This window comes from Panthera uncia, assembly GCF_023721935.1.
Source record: "Panthera uncia isolate 11264 chromosome D3 unlocalized genomic scaffold, Puncia_PCG_1.0 HiC_scaffold_9, whole genome shotgun sequence".
NCBI lineage: Eukaryota > Metazoa > Chordata > Mammalia > Carnivora > Felidae > Panthera > Panthera uncia.
The window spans coordinates 4,419,821-4,433,993 of record NW_026057587.1 but is presented as its reverse complement, the minus strand read 5'-3'; the positions used below and the strand labels follow the sequence as shown (position 1 = coordinate 4,433,993).

General features: G+C 67.0%; 2 protein-coding genes across 2 annotated transcripts; one reads left to right on the top strand and one right to left on the bottom strand.

The window, feature by feature from the left end:
- Positions 1–217: 217 nt before the first annotated feature.
- Positions 218–6,549, bottom strand: NOC4L (nucleolar complex associated 4 homolog). Its single transcript, XM_049620706.1, has 15 exons — positions 6,369–6,549; positions 6,034–6,154; positions 5,234–5,340; positions 4,848–4,955; positions 4,502–4,651; positions 4,330–4,429; positions 4,201–4,235; positions 3,746–3,796; positions 3,531–3,642; positions 3,235–3,295; positions 2,906–3,016; positions 2,648–2,808; positions 2,218–2,300; positions 1,968–2,081; positions 218–1,888 (listed from the first exon to the last, which is right to left on the bottom strand). The coding sequence occupies exons 1-15, from the start codon at positions 6,483–6,485 to the stop codon at positions 1,766–1,768; spliced, it is 1,554 nt and encodes a 517-aa protein (XP_049476663.1). The 5' UTR covers positions 6,486–6,549; the 3' UTR covers positions 218–1,765.
- Positions 6,550–6,613: 64 nt separating this feature from the next.
- DDX51 (DEAD-box helicase 51) lies at positions 6,614–13,505 on the top strand. The gene is made up of 16 exons (XM_049620705.1): positions 6,614–6,951; positions 7,040–7,191; positions 8,114–8,264; positions 8,580–8,725; positions 8,829–8,900; positions 8,991–9,097; positions 9,255–9,363; positions 9,449–9,594; positions 9,769–9,961; positions 10,039–10,154; positions 10,242–10,358; positions 10,534–10,635; positions 10,740–10,803; positions 10,899–11,033; positions 11,227–12,379; positions 13,349–13,505. Exons 1-15 carry the CDS (start codon positions 6,648–6,650, stop codon positions 11,251–11,253), a joined length of 1,941 nt encoding a protein of 646 aa, XP_049476662.1. The 5' UTR covers positions 6,614–6,647; the 3' UTR covers positions 11,254–12,379; positions 13,349–13,505.
- The last annotated feature ends 668 nt before the right edge of the window (positions 13,506–14,173 follow it).

Below are 14,173 nucleotides of genomic sequence, written 5' to 3'. Positions count from 1 at the left end.
GGTCTTCTCCATCTATCCCCGCCCTGCATCCCCTCAGCCACCTGCCCACGGGGCCATGGGGCCCAGAGGTCGAGAAACACCACAAAGCGCAGCTGCCCAGGCGCGGGGGTGAGGGGGTGTCGCGGGCGGGGTGTGCAGGGGTGAGCCCCGGACCCGCTGGAAGGAGGAAGGCTACCGACAGCACACGATGCTGCAACGATCGAGAAAACCTGCTTGATGAGAGTTCTGTAGTTTTACTTTAAAAAACAGGATGACATCTCTCTCAATCAGCGTGAGGCCGCAGCCCTTCCAGGGCTGCCCCCCGGTGTCCCCGTGCCGGGGCTCAGCTGGGGCCGGGACGGCCTCGGACGTGCCGAACCCTGCCGGAAGCAGGCGGCTCAGGACCCCCGGGCCCTTCTACCACAGACGTGTATGCGCCCCTCCTCTGTGCCGGGTAAGTCCCGGGCCCCGGGGACCAGACGAGGACCAGGTCGTGACGAGCTTCCCTCGGTCTCCGGGAAGGGTGGCAGGGACCGTCCACGGGGCACCGACGGCAGCGGGGCCGTGAACAGGCGGCGCCCCACGTGCATGCCCGAAGCTGTTACCGACAGGATGCCGGGCAGAGGCTTCCCTGAGGCCTCCCTCGGCTTGGGGTCCGCAGGCAGGAGCAGAGAGCAAAGCTGCAGAGAAGGCAGCGCAAAGGCCCGGGGGCAGAAGTGGACTTGAGATGGGGCCAGGATGGTACCAGGGGACGGGGCGCCAGCATCCCTGAAACCACACAGGTGTACGCAGAAGCAGCACCCCTTCACCCCTCACCCAGCGTCCCCACCAGGCACACAAGGGTCCTGGGCCACCGGGGCAGCTCCCTAGAGACCCAGCCGGCCAAACCACTGCCTGCTGCGACTCCGAGGGCTCCCGTGGGGGCGGGGAGGGGGGGCTCAGGCAAGAGGCTGCAGAACCAGGGACGCCCCCTCCCCGGCTCTGCACCCACACCTGCATCTCCGCCAGGCCCCCAAACCCACGGGAGCGGCTATCACTCACGTGACTCTCTCCCTAAACAAGACGCTTTTTAAGAGGAAGCTGGACTCACGCCGGAGGGGAACCAAGCTCGCCCGGCAGAAACGGGGCCTTGAAGAAAGAACCCGGAAACACAGCAAACGACCGGCCTGCAGCTGCCAGCACCCACGCCACTGGGGGCCGCGACGTTCAGGTGGCTCCACCCGTAACTGCCCCTCGTGGGGCAGACACGCCCACTGCGCACCTGGGACCACAGGCACCACGGGACAAAGAGGTAGGTCCTCCTCAGCTCGACTGGGAACAGGTGGCTTGTGCTCCGTGCTGCCCACGACTAACCAGGACAGAGAACCCTCACTGTCGCTCCCAGGTCACAGTCCAGCTGCAGCAGGGAGGGGGGTGTGGCCCAGACGCTCGGACCTGAGGGGCCCCAGGGTCACACAGGACTGGCAGAAGCCACCGCCCAGTGCACCCAGAGCCCCGTGTGGCCGCAGCCCCCGACCCCCACCCTGGCCCCACGCCCACCCGGGCTCCGGCTAAGGGAGAGACTTCCGGAGGAGGGGAGAGGCGGGGGGCAGGCGTGGGGGGCCGCGGGTGGACACGAGGCGCCCTCCGTGCACGGCCGCCACTGTGACCACCAGCCTGCAGACCCGGCCGCCGGAGCAGTCAGAAGACAGGCCGGCGCTCCCCGGACTCCGCCCCGCCACCCACGGCCCACCCCCATCTCTCTCCTACAAAACCACGGGTGGGGGCGGGGAGCGGGCGCTCAGGGTCAGCTGAGCGTGAAGTGCTGGGCGCAGAGATCGTCCTGCCGGCCCAGCAGCCCCTGCGCCGGGAGGAACTCCAGGGGCACCGACTCCTGGCCCCTCTTCTTCTTCAGGTCCCGCTCGAACACCTGCAAGGGACGGACAAGTGTTCCCACGCCGCACGTCCCCTGCACCCCAGCCGCCCAGGCCTCAGCCCCGCGCCCTCACCTCGAACGCCGTGAGCTCCAGCAGGGGTGCGATGCTGGTCTCAGGCACCGACAGCGCCTGGTTGATGACGCTGGCGGCCTGCGACACCTCAGGGTGGTAATGCCGCTGGAGGGTCTGGAGAGGCACGCGGGCCGTCACCACACTCTCCCCAGGGCAGCCCGGGGACCCGGACGGCACCACACGGCGGGAACACGTCCAGTCACGGCAGCCCCCGGGGGAGCTGGGGAAGGGGGGGGGACGCACAGCTCACCTGCAGCTCCCACAGCGAGCTCTCCAGGGCGCGGCTCTTGGCCGGGTCCTCCTCTGCAGGATCGTAGGGGTCGGCATCCAGCTCTAGAGCGAGACCCGGGCCCTGCTTCACAGCCTGCTCCTGAGCTCTGGCTGCTGGGGGCAGGCCCCCCACCCTCCTGGTTCCCCATCACTCCCCTGCCAGGTCTCTGAGCCCTCTCAGGTCCCCACGCCCCCCAGGCTCCCCCCCACTCCCCTCCCAGGTTCCCACTCCCCTCCCAGGTCCCCAAGCCCCGACTCCCCCCCGCCACTTCCCTCCCAGGTCCCCACGCCCTCCAGGCTCCCCCCCACTCCCCTCCCAGGTCCCCACTCCCCTCCCAGGTCCCCACGCCCCCCAGGCTCCCCCCCACTCCCCTCCCAGGTCCCCAAGCACCTCCCCCCCACGTGCTCACCGGGGCCCAGCGGGCGGTGCACCAGCACGCGGCAGGCGGGGTGTCGGCGCAGCAGGTTGCAGATGAAGGGCAGCACCATGAGCAAGGCCTCGGGGGGCGCCGTCAGCGCCAGGCGGGACAAGCGCTTGGCAAAGGCAGCCACCAGGTAGGCGGGCAGATGGCTGGGCAGGATGGTGAACGTGAGTGACCCCCAGTCGCCCAGACTCCCGGCCCCTGCTCTGAGTCTAAGCCCCTCCGCGTCCCCTCTCCGGCACTCACGAGGATGACAGGAAGAGGTCGGCCAGGTGGAAAAACCGGGCCCGGTACTTGACGTGGAAGACAGACGGGTCCAGGAGACCGTAGAGTTTTCGGTAGAAATCAGGGTACTCGCTGGGAGTGCAGGGGTGAGGAGTGGCACGCAAGCCAGGGGGGCGGGGGGGGAGGGGGACACGGAGTGAAAACACAGATCATGGCTCCCAGGGGCCCTGTCACGCCTCAACTTCCCCTAGGGCAGCCCAGCAGACCCCCAGCCCAGGACAGGGAGAGGACACAGGAAGGGCAGACACGCACGGCTGGACCCACAGGCGGGCGCCCAAATCGACACTCACAGGTTGTGCTTGTGAATCAGGATGAAAAGTCCGTTCAAGGCCAACAGGCTGATGGCGCCCCCTGCAGACCAACGTGTGGCTGAGAAGCCCCAACGAGGCCTGCTCCCCCCCACCCCCCCCACCCCCACCGGTGAGCTCAACAGAGCAGGAGGCGCCCGGCTCCGTCCCGCCAGGGAGGGGACGGGAGGGGACTCGGGCTCCAGCATGCACGTCCCCCACCGGCCAGGCCCTGATGAGGGCTGCTCCAGCCCCAGTTCCGGAAGCCCAGCCCGCTGGGAGGGGAGCCCGGCACTCACCCACGTCGTAGGCGCGGGTAAGGAAGTCGATCATGAGGGTGGGCTGGGCCAGGTGGGGCAGGATGGCGTCGTGCATGATCACCAGCACCTTCTTGTACAGGCTGAGGGGCAGCTGGCGGGGAGGCAGCAGCGGTGGGTGCACCTGCCTCACCCCAAGACCCACGTGGGCCAGAGCGGCCCAGACCCGGGGGACCTGCCCCCCAGCCCGCCAGTACCTTGTGCTTGAGAAAGCCAAGCCACATCAGCTGGAAGGCCTTCTTGTGCTCCTGCGGGGGAGGGGGTGGGGGTGCCATCAAGGCCGCACACAAGGCCCCCACCCCAGCCCCCGGACCCCGGAAGGGGAAACGGCACTCACGGCCTCCCTCCCGCCCTGCGTAAGAACTAGAAGCCCAGAACTGGAGAAGTTCCAGCAAAGCGAGAAGAAACGCGCACCCGGAACACGGCCACAGAGGAGCCGGTGAGCAGCGCACCCAGGGCCGCACGCGGCAACGACACCGGCACCCAGGAGCCCGCTAAGAGCCTGGGAGCCAGGTTCCGGCGGCCTCCACCCCACCCCCGTCCCCGTGAGGGAGCTTCGAGGCTGTGTGAGCCGGGAAAATTCTGGGTCCCACACGTGCTGCCTACGCGTGGAGAGGGCCCTGTCCCCAGAGCGCCCCCCGGAGCGTCTCACCTTCAGATGAGCGACCTTCCACTTGTGCGACAGCTCTGTAGGGAAGGCAGGGGTCAGAGGGCGTGCGGGAAAGAGGCGGCGGCTCACAGGGTGCCCCCGCCTGCCCCCCCCGCCCCCCGGGACGCTCACCAGCGTGTTTCACATAGAAGCTGGAGGAGCTGATCTCCTGGCAGGGGAGGCTCACGGCAGACAGCAGCGCGAAGGCGTTGTTCCAGAAAGCGGGCGGCACCTGCCGAAAGCCTGGCATCAGCTCGGGCGCGGCCCCTGCGCACCCCTCCCCCAGACACGGGACCCGGCTCACCTCGGGGTACCTGTCAGCCACCTGGCCCACGACACCCGTGGCCGCCTGCATCGTGTGGTAGCGGATGTCGTCGTGCTCTAGGTACTCCTGGAACCGGGACACCAGCAGCGAGTGGTCCTCCTCCGGAGACAGCAGGCCTTCCACCACCGACTGCGGGCGGGGCAGGGAGGTGAGGTCGGTGGGCCCACCCGGGGTGCCCGCCACACCCCACAGCCTCCCCCGCCCCCCCGGGGTAAAGGGTGTGGCAGAAGCAGCACTTCCCGGAGCCACCTGCAGCGAAGGCCCATCCCGGCTGTGCCCAGAGGTTTTTCGGCGCCCCCCCCCGCCGACACCGTTGTGCCCCCACCTTGAAAAGCTGGCGAGGGAACAGGTAGTTGCCCTCCCACTTGGGTTTCTCCAGGGGATGTGCTCCCTCCAGCTGTACGAACTTCATGAGCGTGCTGAGAGCCAGCTCCTGGGGAAAGCGGGCGAGGGAGTGGCTGAGGTGCCCGGACCACACGTCACCTCCCCGGCACCTAAGTCTCAGTGCACCCAAGACAACGCTCCCCTACGCGCTGGGACGCAGAACAACACCAGCCGCTAGAAAACCCAGCAGACAGAAAACCAGACGTCCTCAGGTAAGCGCGGACACGCAGAAGCCTGCGGCCTCACCCCTGCCTGAGTGTGTGCAGCCTGGCGGCTGGGGGTGCAGGGAACGCGCAGGGTAGAGGCAAGGCCGACGACCTGACTCACCTTGACCTCAAAGGAGGGGTGGGCCAAAAGCTCCCGCAGGCGGTTACAGCAGCTGTGGTACCTGTGTCTCATCCACACCTTGTACTTCCGCGTCGCCCCCTGGGACCCTGAGGCAGAGCAGGGTGGTCAGACCACACACACCAGGCTGGACGCAGCTCTCCCCCCTCCGCTCTTTGCGCAGCCCCACCCGGAAGTGAACGGAAACGGGTCACCGTGGCCCCAGACCTGGTGCGGGGTGGGAAACCCTCCTCGCCTCACTTCACCCCAAGACCTACACAACCAGCGGTGGGAACGCGTAACCCCGACTGCCCACGTTAAACAGGATCAGATCCTACAAGTGATCCCAAAAAAACAAACAGGCGTCTGGGTGGCTCAGTCAATTGAGTGCCCAACTCCTGATTTCAGCTCAGGTCGTGATCTCAACATTCATCGGTTCAAACCCCGCGTCCGGCTCTGCACTGATAACGTGGAGCCGGCTTAAAATTCCCTCTCTCCCCCTCTGTATCTCTCTCTCTCTCTCTCAGTCCCTCCCCCGCTCATGCTATCTCTTTCAAAATAAATAAAACAAAACAAAAACCCTGAAAAAGCACAGCACACTCAACCTTTGCTCTAAACAGACCACATACGGACTCTCCCACCCCAACTCTGGGCGCAATGGTCCCTCCCCACAGGGAGCCCCTGCTGTGCCCTTCCCCTGACCCAAGGTAAGGCCGTGTGAGGTCATCCCGTGTTGACAAAGTCTCCCTCCAGCCCTTCCAGAGAGGAGGCCCTGGACCCGGCACGCGCTGCGGGAGGCTCACCTGCCATGACCGTGTCCTCGGAGGGCAGCTGGCCCACAAACAGCTCTCCCCGCTCCAGCAGGGCCCCGAATAGGCGGCTGCACGCGCGCACCGCTTCCTGGGTCTCCTCCGGGTCCTCCGACTGCAGGGACACGGAGGTCGCAGGGGGCCGGCCCTCCCTCCTCACTCAGGGCCGCGACGCTACCCTCCCACCGGACACCCCCTCCCCGACCTGGGAGCCCCGCGAGACGGGAGCGGACGCCCGGGAAAGCCCGGAATCCCGCCGTCGGCCCGCGTGCGCGCCCCCTGCCAGGCCTCCGACCCGGGACCGGCCGCGGCGCCCCGCGCGCCCCCACCTGCAGCACGGCCAGGATGTCGAACACGGCGTTGGCCTCGCGGCGACTCGCCAGCACCGCCTCCAGCAGGCGGCCCAGCGCCCGGCGCGCGCCCCCGGGGCTGGGGTCCCGCTCCATGCCGCCGCCGCCGCCCCACGCGGCACGCACGGACTCTCAAGCCACCGTCCGGCGCGCCCCTGACGTCACCGCCCCGCGCCGAGGCCTCCCGCACGACGTCCCCGCCCCGCGCCTCTGGCGTCATCGCCGCGCGTCTGGCCGAGAGGCGTGCGGCCGGCCGGCATGGCGCTCTTCCACGTCGCGCGGTACGCGGGCCCCGAGGCGGCCGGGCCGGAGGCCGGGGCGGACGGCCGGGCGCGCGCGCTGCTGGAGCGGCTGCAGTGCCGGGCCCGAGAGCGGCAGCGGCGGAAGCAGCCGCAGCAGCAGGAGCCCGCGGGGGCCGCGCAGAACTCGGAGGCGGCGGGGCGGCGGCGGCGGCGGCGGCGGCCGCGCAGAGCGCGGAGGCGCGAGTGCGGCGGGCCGCCGGGGAGCCCGCAGGCGCCGCGGGGGAAGCGGCGGAAAGTGGACGGCGAGGACGCGGACGCAGGTGGGGCCGGGCCGGGCGGGGACGGGGGTCCCGGGTCCGCGGGGGGTGGGGGGCTGACGCGCCGCCCCTGTCCGCTTCTGCCGCGCAGGGAGCGGCGAGGAGGCGCCCGGGGAGAGCAGCGAGAGCGCCCAGGCCGCGGGGCCGCCGGGGGACTCGGGAGAACGGCCTCCCGAAGAGGCCTCGGGACCTCCAGCCCACGCCCTGCTGCTCGGGGGCTTTGAGAGAAGCAGGGCGCCAAAGGTGAGCGGCCCGGGGTGGGAAGGAAAGTCTTCCACGGCTTTGCTGCGGCCCGGAGTCGGGGTCTGGCGGCTGTCGCGGATCCAGCCCGTGTTGGTGGGGTAGCTCCGAGGGTCGCGCCTGTTCAGCAAGCGAACGGCTTGGACTTCAGTCGTCTGTCCTGCAGTTTTCTTCTTGGTGCCTGGAGTTCTACGTCAGCTCAGAATTTTGCTTGTGATTATAATAAAGTTAAGAGTGAAACTTGCAGGTAAACGTTTTAAATGGGCTCCTGGGTTGCATCACAGCAGTGTTTTAAAACATACTCTCTTAGTTGGTGGGCGTATCTAAGAAATAGCTATCTTAGTGCAAGTTTTCAAGAAGCAGCTAGTAGGTTACAGAGCTTTTGGGTGATGGTGATTACCAAGAAGGAAACGGTAGGTTTGCCAGGGTGCGCGGGGGAGCATTTGTGTCAGTGCCAGTGTGGAAGTGCACCTTGACTTGTGATCAGAAGACAGGGGGCAGCCTGGGTAAGGTGGACCTGAGAAAGCAGGGCAAAGGCCCTGAGGCAGCAGTGAGCTGTGGCACGTAAAACGAGGTTTGTATGGTCAAGGCTCAGGCAGCGATAGGAGGTTGGGGGCAGGTGAGTGCGGGTCACGGAGGGCTTTGCAGGCCAGGCTCAGGGTGTGGACGTTACCGCGGGTGTGAGAGGAAGCTCCCCCGGTGACCTTGCTCAGGGGAGAGGTACTTCCTGGTGTGCGTTGCTTAATTCCTTTAGAGGTGGCTTGGGGGTGGGGAGACGCCAGGAGACGCGTTACAAGGCTCGTGGGGCCTGCCTTGCTGTGGCCTCTTCGGTTTGAGTGTCGCGAGTCCTTAGTTTCCACTGGTCTTGTTCCCCTAACCCCTCGGGCCCCGGAGTCTTCGTTTGGCCCCTTTCTCTTTACGGTAGGTCCAGCCTTTCCTGCCCTCGTGGTTGGCTGAGCCAAGCTGTGTCGGAAAGAGCGTCACCGAAGATTCGGTGCCTATCGAGGACATCCCTGCCGTCCATCCTGACATGCAGAAGAAGCTGCGGGCACATGGCATCTCCTCCTACTTTCCAGGTGCTCGGGGTGGGGGGGAGGGGGAGGTGCCTTCAAGAGCCTCCTCGCCCAGAGTCACCAGAGCCGTAGCGGCAAGGCCGTGGCACAGCAGCTGACAACACGGGCCCTGGGCAGGGCCAGCATCAAGCGTGGTCTGGGATTCGGGCATCTTTGGCCGCCCGGGCCTGGCAGTCCCTAGAGGCTCTGGTGTCGTCCTCGAGTGAGAACAGCCCAGCCTGGAAGTCACAGATGGGGGATAAGTCTCCTTTGGGCTTCGGTGCCTTACCGATTCTGGTGGTTCCGGCACAAATGTTCCTGTTGTCCCTCCTTGTCCAGTCCAGGCCGCGGTGATTCCCGCTCTCCTGGAGAGCACAGCTAACGGGTTTCTGGTGGCCAGAGGCGGCTACCGGCCCAGCGACCTTTGCGTGTCTGCCCCAACGGGCAGCGGGAAGACCCTGGCCTTCGTCATCCCCGTGGTACAGGTGAGCGTGAGGACCGCCGTCCTCGGAGGGGGGCTCGGCCGACAGGGAACCGGCTCTGCTGAGGCCGGTGGCTGTCCCCACCCCACCCCACCCCACCCCACAGGCCCTGCTGTGTCGTGCCGTGTGCCAGGTCCGAGCCTTGGTCGTGCTGCCCACCAAGGAGCTGGCCCAGCAGGTATGTGCACCCCACGCCCTGAAGTCAGACTCGGGGTCCTTGTCACTGTGGTGCTCCGTACCAGGTCGGTGACGGCCGCTCCTTCCCCAGGTGAGCAAAGTGTTCAACGTCTACACGGACGCCACTCCTCTGCGTGTCGCCCTGATCACTGGGCAGAAATCGCTGGTCAAGGAGCAGGAGAGTCTTGTCCAGAGGACGTAGGTCTTGATGGGTCGTGGGCCCCTTGGGGAGCAGGGAGCGGCCGCATCGTAGCCGTCCGGCCCCCGTGAGAACAGAAAGCCTGGCTGTCTGCGGGCCTCCCCTGTGTTGGGGGTCGGCGTGGGGGCTTCTGCTGAGCCGCTCTCCGCTCCACAGAGCAGACGGCTTCCGCTGCTTGGCTGACGTGGTGGTGGCCACCCCTGGCCGCCTGGTGGACCACATCGACCAGACCCCGGGGTTCAGCCTCCGGCATCTCCGCTTCCTGGTACGTCGGGCGCCTGGAGGGAGGCCCGGGCTCGGAGCCGACACTGACCTCGGCCGCCAGACTCCAGGCGTCCTGCTTCTCCTAGGTCATCGACGAGGCCGACCGGATGATCGACAGCATGCACCAGTCCTGGCTGCCCCGGGTGGTGGAGGCGGCCTTCCCGAGCGATAGCGCCGAGGACCCCTGTGCTCTGCTCCAGAGGAGGCAGCTCCGGGCCACCACTGCCGCCAGGTACACGCAGCGAACTCTGCCCTGAGCTTGGTGGGGCCACCCTGAGCGTGGGTCCCGTCGCAGTTCCCCTCTGTCTCCCGGACCCGCTCTGCCTTGGCGTGTCCCGGGCGGCCAGGTTCAGCAGGTGTGCCGGCCGGGCCAAGGTCGCCGGCCCACCGCCCGCTCCCCTTCCAGCACCTGCTGCCCTCAGATGCCGCTGCAGAAGCTGCTCTTCTCGGCCACCCTGACACAGAACCCTGAGAAGCTGCAGCAGCTGGGCCTCCACCAGCCCCGGCTCTTCTCCACGGGGCTGGCACGCGGGGGCCCCAAAGACGCAGATGCGGACGGGGACTCGGGCGGGAAGTACACCTTCCCCGCGGGGCTCTCGGTGAGCAGGGCGCACGGGGCGGGGAGGGGGCGCACGACGGTGCTTGGGGCGGGGCCAACCCCGTGCCGTCCCCGCAGCATTGCTACGTCCCCTGCAGCCTCCGCACGAAGCCGCTGGTCATCCTGCACCTGATCCTGGAGATGAACTTTTCCAGGGTCCTCTGCTTTACCAACTCCCGTGAGAACTCACACAGGTGAGGTCCGAGGGGAGCAGAGGGGAGCAGAGGGGAGGCGGGTTCCGGGCCCTGCCCACCTGTCTCCCTCCCGCCTCTCCCGCCCAGGCTCTTCCTGCTAGTCCAGGCTTTCGGAGGTGTGACGGCGGCCGAGTTCTCCTCCCGCTGCGGGCCCGGCCAGAGAAAGGTGGTCTTGAAGCAGTTCGAGCAGGGCAAGATCCGGCTGTGAGTACCCGGAAGGAGGGGAGCGGACGCTCACGGCAGGTCCCGGCCTGGGCCGTCCGGGGCGTACTTCCCCAAAGGAAGCTCCCCTCTGGAGTCGGTGGCGGCGTCCCCCGCAGGGCCGGAGGGAGAGGGGCCCCCGGCCTCGGGCGGGGTCTGAGCCCCTCGCGCTTCCCAGCCTCATCAGCACAGACGCCACGGCTCGAGGCATCGACGTGCAGGGTGTGCAGCTGGTCGTCAACTACGACGCCCCCCAGTACCTGCGGACCTACGTGCACCGGTGAGGCCTGTCCCGTGGCCTTGGAGGGAAGGGCCCCGGAGAGAAGCCACCGTCCCGGGGCACCGCTGGGGGCCAGCACTCGAGGTGGTCGTGCTCGGTTTCAGGGTCGGGAGAACCGCCCGCGCGGGAAGAACCGGACAGGCCTTCACGCTGCTGCTCAAGGTGCAGGTGAGTCTGCGGGGCGCTTGCCGGGGGATGGGTGGGGGGGGGCTCGGCCGGTGGCCGAGGGGAGGCTGAGACCCCTTCCCGTCGTTGGCCTGCAGGAGAGGAGGTTCCTCCGGATGCTGGCCGAGGCGGGGGCACCGGAGCTGGCGCGGCACGACATCCCCGGCGAGCTCCTGAGGCCGCTGGTCCCTCGCTACGAGGAGGCCTTGTCCCAGCTGGAGCAGGCCGTCAAGGTGAGGGGCCGTGGCGTTCTCGCGACACGCATCTGACAGCGTGTGCGAGAGCGGGGGAGGGAGCGGGTCCAGAACCGCACTTCCTGAGCAAGCATCCGGAGGTGCTGCGTCTCAGGGTTGGGGCGCCAGGGCAGGGCCGTGGACGGGGGCGGGGGGCCGACACCGTGCGAGTCTCTACCTCTCTCCTCCACAGGAAGAGCGAAGACAGAAGGCGGCCTAGACGCGCTCAGAGGTTGCTGCAGAGCAGCCCCTTCCCACCCTGTGCCACCTGCTGGGCTTAGCCACCTCTTTTCTGGAAAATCCTGAGCGCCGCCTGCCGCGTATGTGAACAGAAGACAGGTTTCTCGGATTTCCATGGAAGCGACCGGCCGAGAGGGCGCTTGTCCCCCCGCCCGCTGCCGCCTTGTGCCCGGCCCCAGGACAGTCCCTGCAGCAGGCCTGGCTCCGGGCCCAGGGTGAGGGTCTGGGGGAGGCTCGGTGGCCTCTGCACGGTGCTCTCTGGAAGCAGGGCTTAGTAGGACCGTTCCCGCGGTCCAGAGCTGGCAGGGCGGCCTCGGGTCTAGCCTCGAGCCACTTGGGTCCCCACGGTGCCCGCCATCCCGCGTCACACAGGTTGCCCTGCGTCCCGCACTGGCACCTGGCTCGGGGGCTGGCTGGCGTGTGACGTCTCCTGGCGCCGTCCCAGCGTGGCGTGCCTGCATCCCCGTGGCGTCGGCGTGGACCAGACCACACGCGCTTTCCCGTCAGTCACCACGCGGGAGTGGGGTAAGCCCGTCGCGCCACGACGTTCTGTTGCTTCAGAAGCGCTGACCCGCTGCTGTGCCAAGGGTTTGTTTCCACGGTTCGTTTGCCGAAATTAAAACAACCTTACAAACCAGGGTCGGGCCGTAGTCCTTTGTTCTGAAGGAATCAGCAGGGTAACCGGAGCACAGGCTGGGCTGCGTGGCTGCCCACGGGGGGGCGTGTGGCAGGGGTAGGAAGCACTCAAGCTGGGAATCTCCAGCTAAACGCGTCGTACCCCTTAGAGACAAAAACCAGCGTCCTCCGCGCAGAACCAGCTTACGCGTCTGTACGTGCTGCACAACGGCACCCCCAGCACGAGCCAGAGATGCCAGAGACGCCAGGGCGTAGGTGCTCAGGGCCAGGAGGGGCCTGTGAGCCCCGTGTGTTCTCACTCTGCGCCAGGGACCCGCTGAGCCGGCTGAGGCCTCGCCCACGGCCGGAGCCGGATGGCGCTCGACATCCACCCTGGGGCACCGCCACCACGGGCACCGGAACCGCCTGCGTGGCGGCGAGACCGATGGTCCGAATCACCTGACGGCTCTCGCTTCCCCGAGGACGGACGGGTGAGCCGCCCGTGGGCCGGAGCCAGCCTCGCCGATGGGGGCTTCTTCCTGGGCCTCCTCGTGGACAGACCCCTGACTCCAGGGAAACGAGGCCAGGCTGGCTCAGGAGACCTCTCCCCGGGGGCTCGTCTCCCACCCGCAGGGTGTCTCTTCCTTCACGCAGTGAGGCTCGCGCCCGCTGCCCGATTTCACGTTCGTCTGTACCTAATAGTGGGTGGACCGGGCACTAGGGAAGGGACGTAAGTCATGCTCTTGGCTCGGGAGACGCAGACGTGGCCAACAGATGACGCTTGGGCACGGACGGGGCTCCGCACGAACCGCCACCTCCCATCAGAACTCGGGAAGGAGGCTGTCACCGGATCCTCAACCATTTTGTGTGGTTGCGTCGTCGATTTTGGAGACAGCACGAGTGGGGGAGGGGCAGAGAGGGAGGGGGGGAAAAGAGAGAATCCCAAGCAGGCTCCACGCTGTCAGCACAGAGCCCAACACGGGGCCCAAACCCACGAACCACGAGATCGTGCCCTAAGCCGAAACCAAGAGTCAGGCGCTTAACCGACTGAGCCCTCCAGGCACCTGTTTCGCTGTTTTAAATGACCCACTGACTGAACGATAAAAATCACTTCATCCTCGAGTGCAATCCTAACGTACAGTATTTAAGGGTAAGGAGTGTGAGTGGATACATTCCCACTCTGCAAACGGAGGACCAGAGGGGCCACGTCGCGCTGGTCCAGCGGGTGTTTTTGAGCCTCACTGGGTCCTCAGTGTGGCGTCCTCCCCCAAGGCCTCTGATGGGGGCGGGGGGAGATGCCGTTCTGACCCACGGCCACGTTTCTGGGTCAGAAGCTTTTCGATCTCTGTGAAATAAGTGGTTGTGTGATCTCAAGACGCGATGAGTTTCACTGTGATTAATCTGGGACCTGTTACTTTCCCGGTAATAAGACGAAGATTTGTGCATTTCTCTGTCTTTAGCCACGCGTGCTCTAAGAAGAGGTATGCTTCCGTCGGTCACGGCACACAAGGGGCCACGGACACCGAGTGACCAGCAGGAAGTGTGGATGTGGCTCTCAGCTGTCGCTTCCCCGTGGACTTGCACACGGTGCCCCGTGTAACCGCCGCTTCTCTCTACGTTCGCGGCCCCTGACACAGACCCACGTCCCTGTCCCAGGCCAGAAAGCTCCACCCGTGTCTGCACGGGACGTCCCCGCGCCTTTAGAAGGCCACATGTCTGGCTATCAGACTTCCCCGGGAAACGCTGTACCTGCACCTGTGACAGCCGCAGTCGGGTGCGCGTAGATGCCGCGTGCGGGTGGCAGGTGACCGCACCCTGACTGGGCGGGCCACACAGCCAGTGGGCGAGGTGCAGCCACAGCGAGGTATTTAGGGGCGGGGACAAGGCACATAGATACCAGCCCAGCGTGAGCGACCTGGTGGCCATAGGTGACCTGAAGTCTCCTCGAGACCTGCGGCTGAGTAGTGACGAGTTTGTGGCAAGTTCTCCCCGTGGGCTGCCTCCGCCAGGAAGCCTGAAGGGCCTGGAGGCCCCAGCGTAAGCCCGTGCGCCGTGGTCCGCGGTCCGGGAGCGTGTCGGCAGGTGCCTGGGTCCGGCAGACACTGCTGGCCGGGCAGGACACGAGGCGCCTTGCTCAGGCCTCCCCCTCCCACGGGACGTCCCCGAGGGCCCACGCTTCTCCGTCCCAGGGACCTTGCTGTTGTGAAAGGCTAAGGATCCGCACCGGGTTTGCGGCTTCGGGGGCTGCTGGTGATGCCGGGGGCCCAGCGCCCGGGAGACCAGCT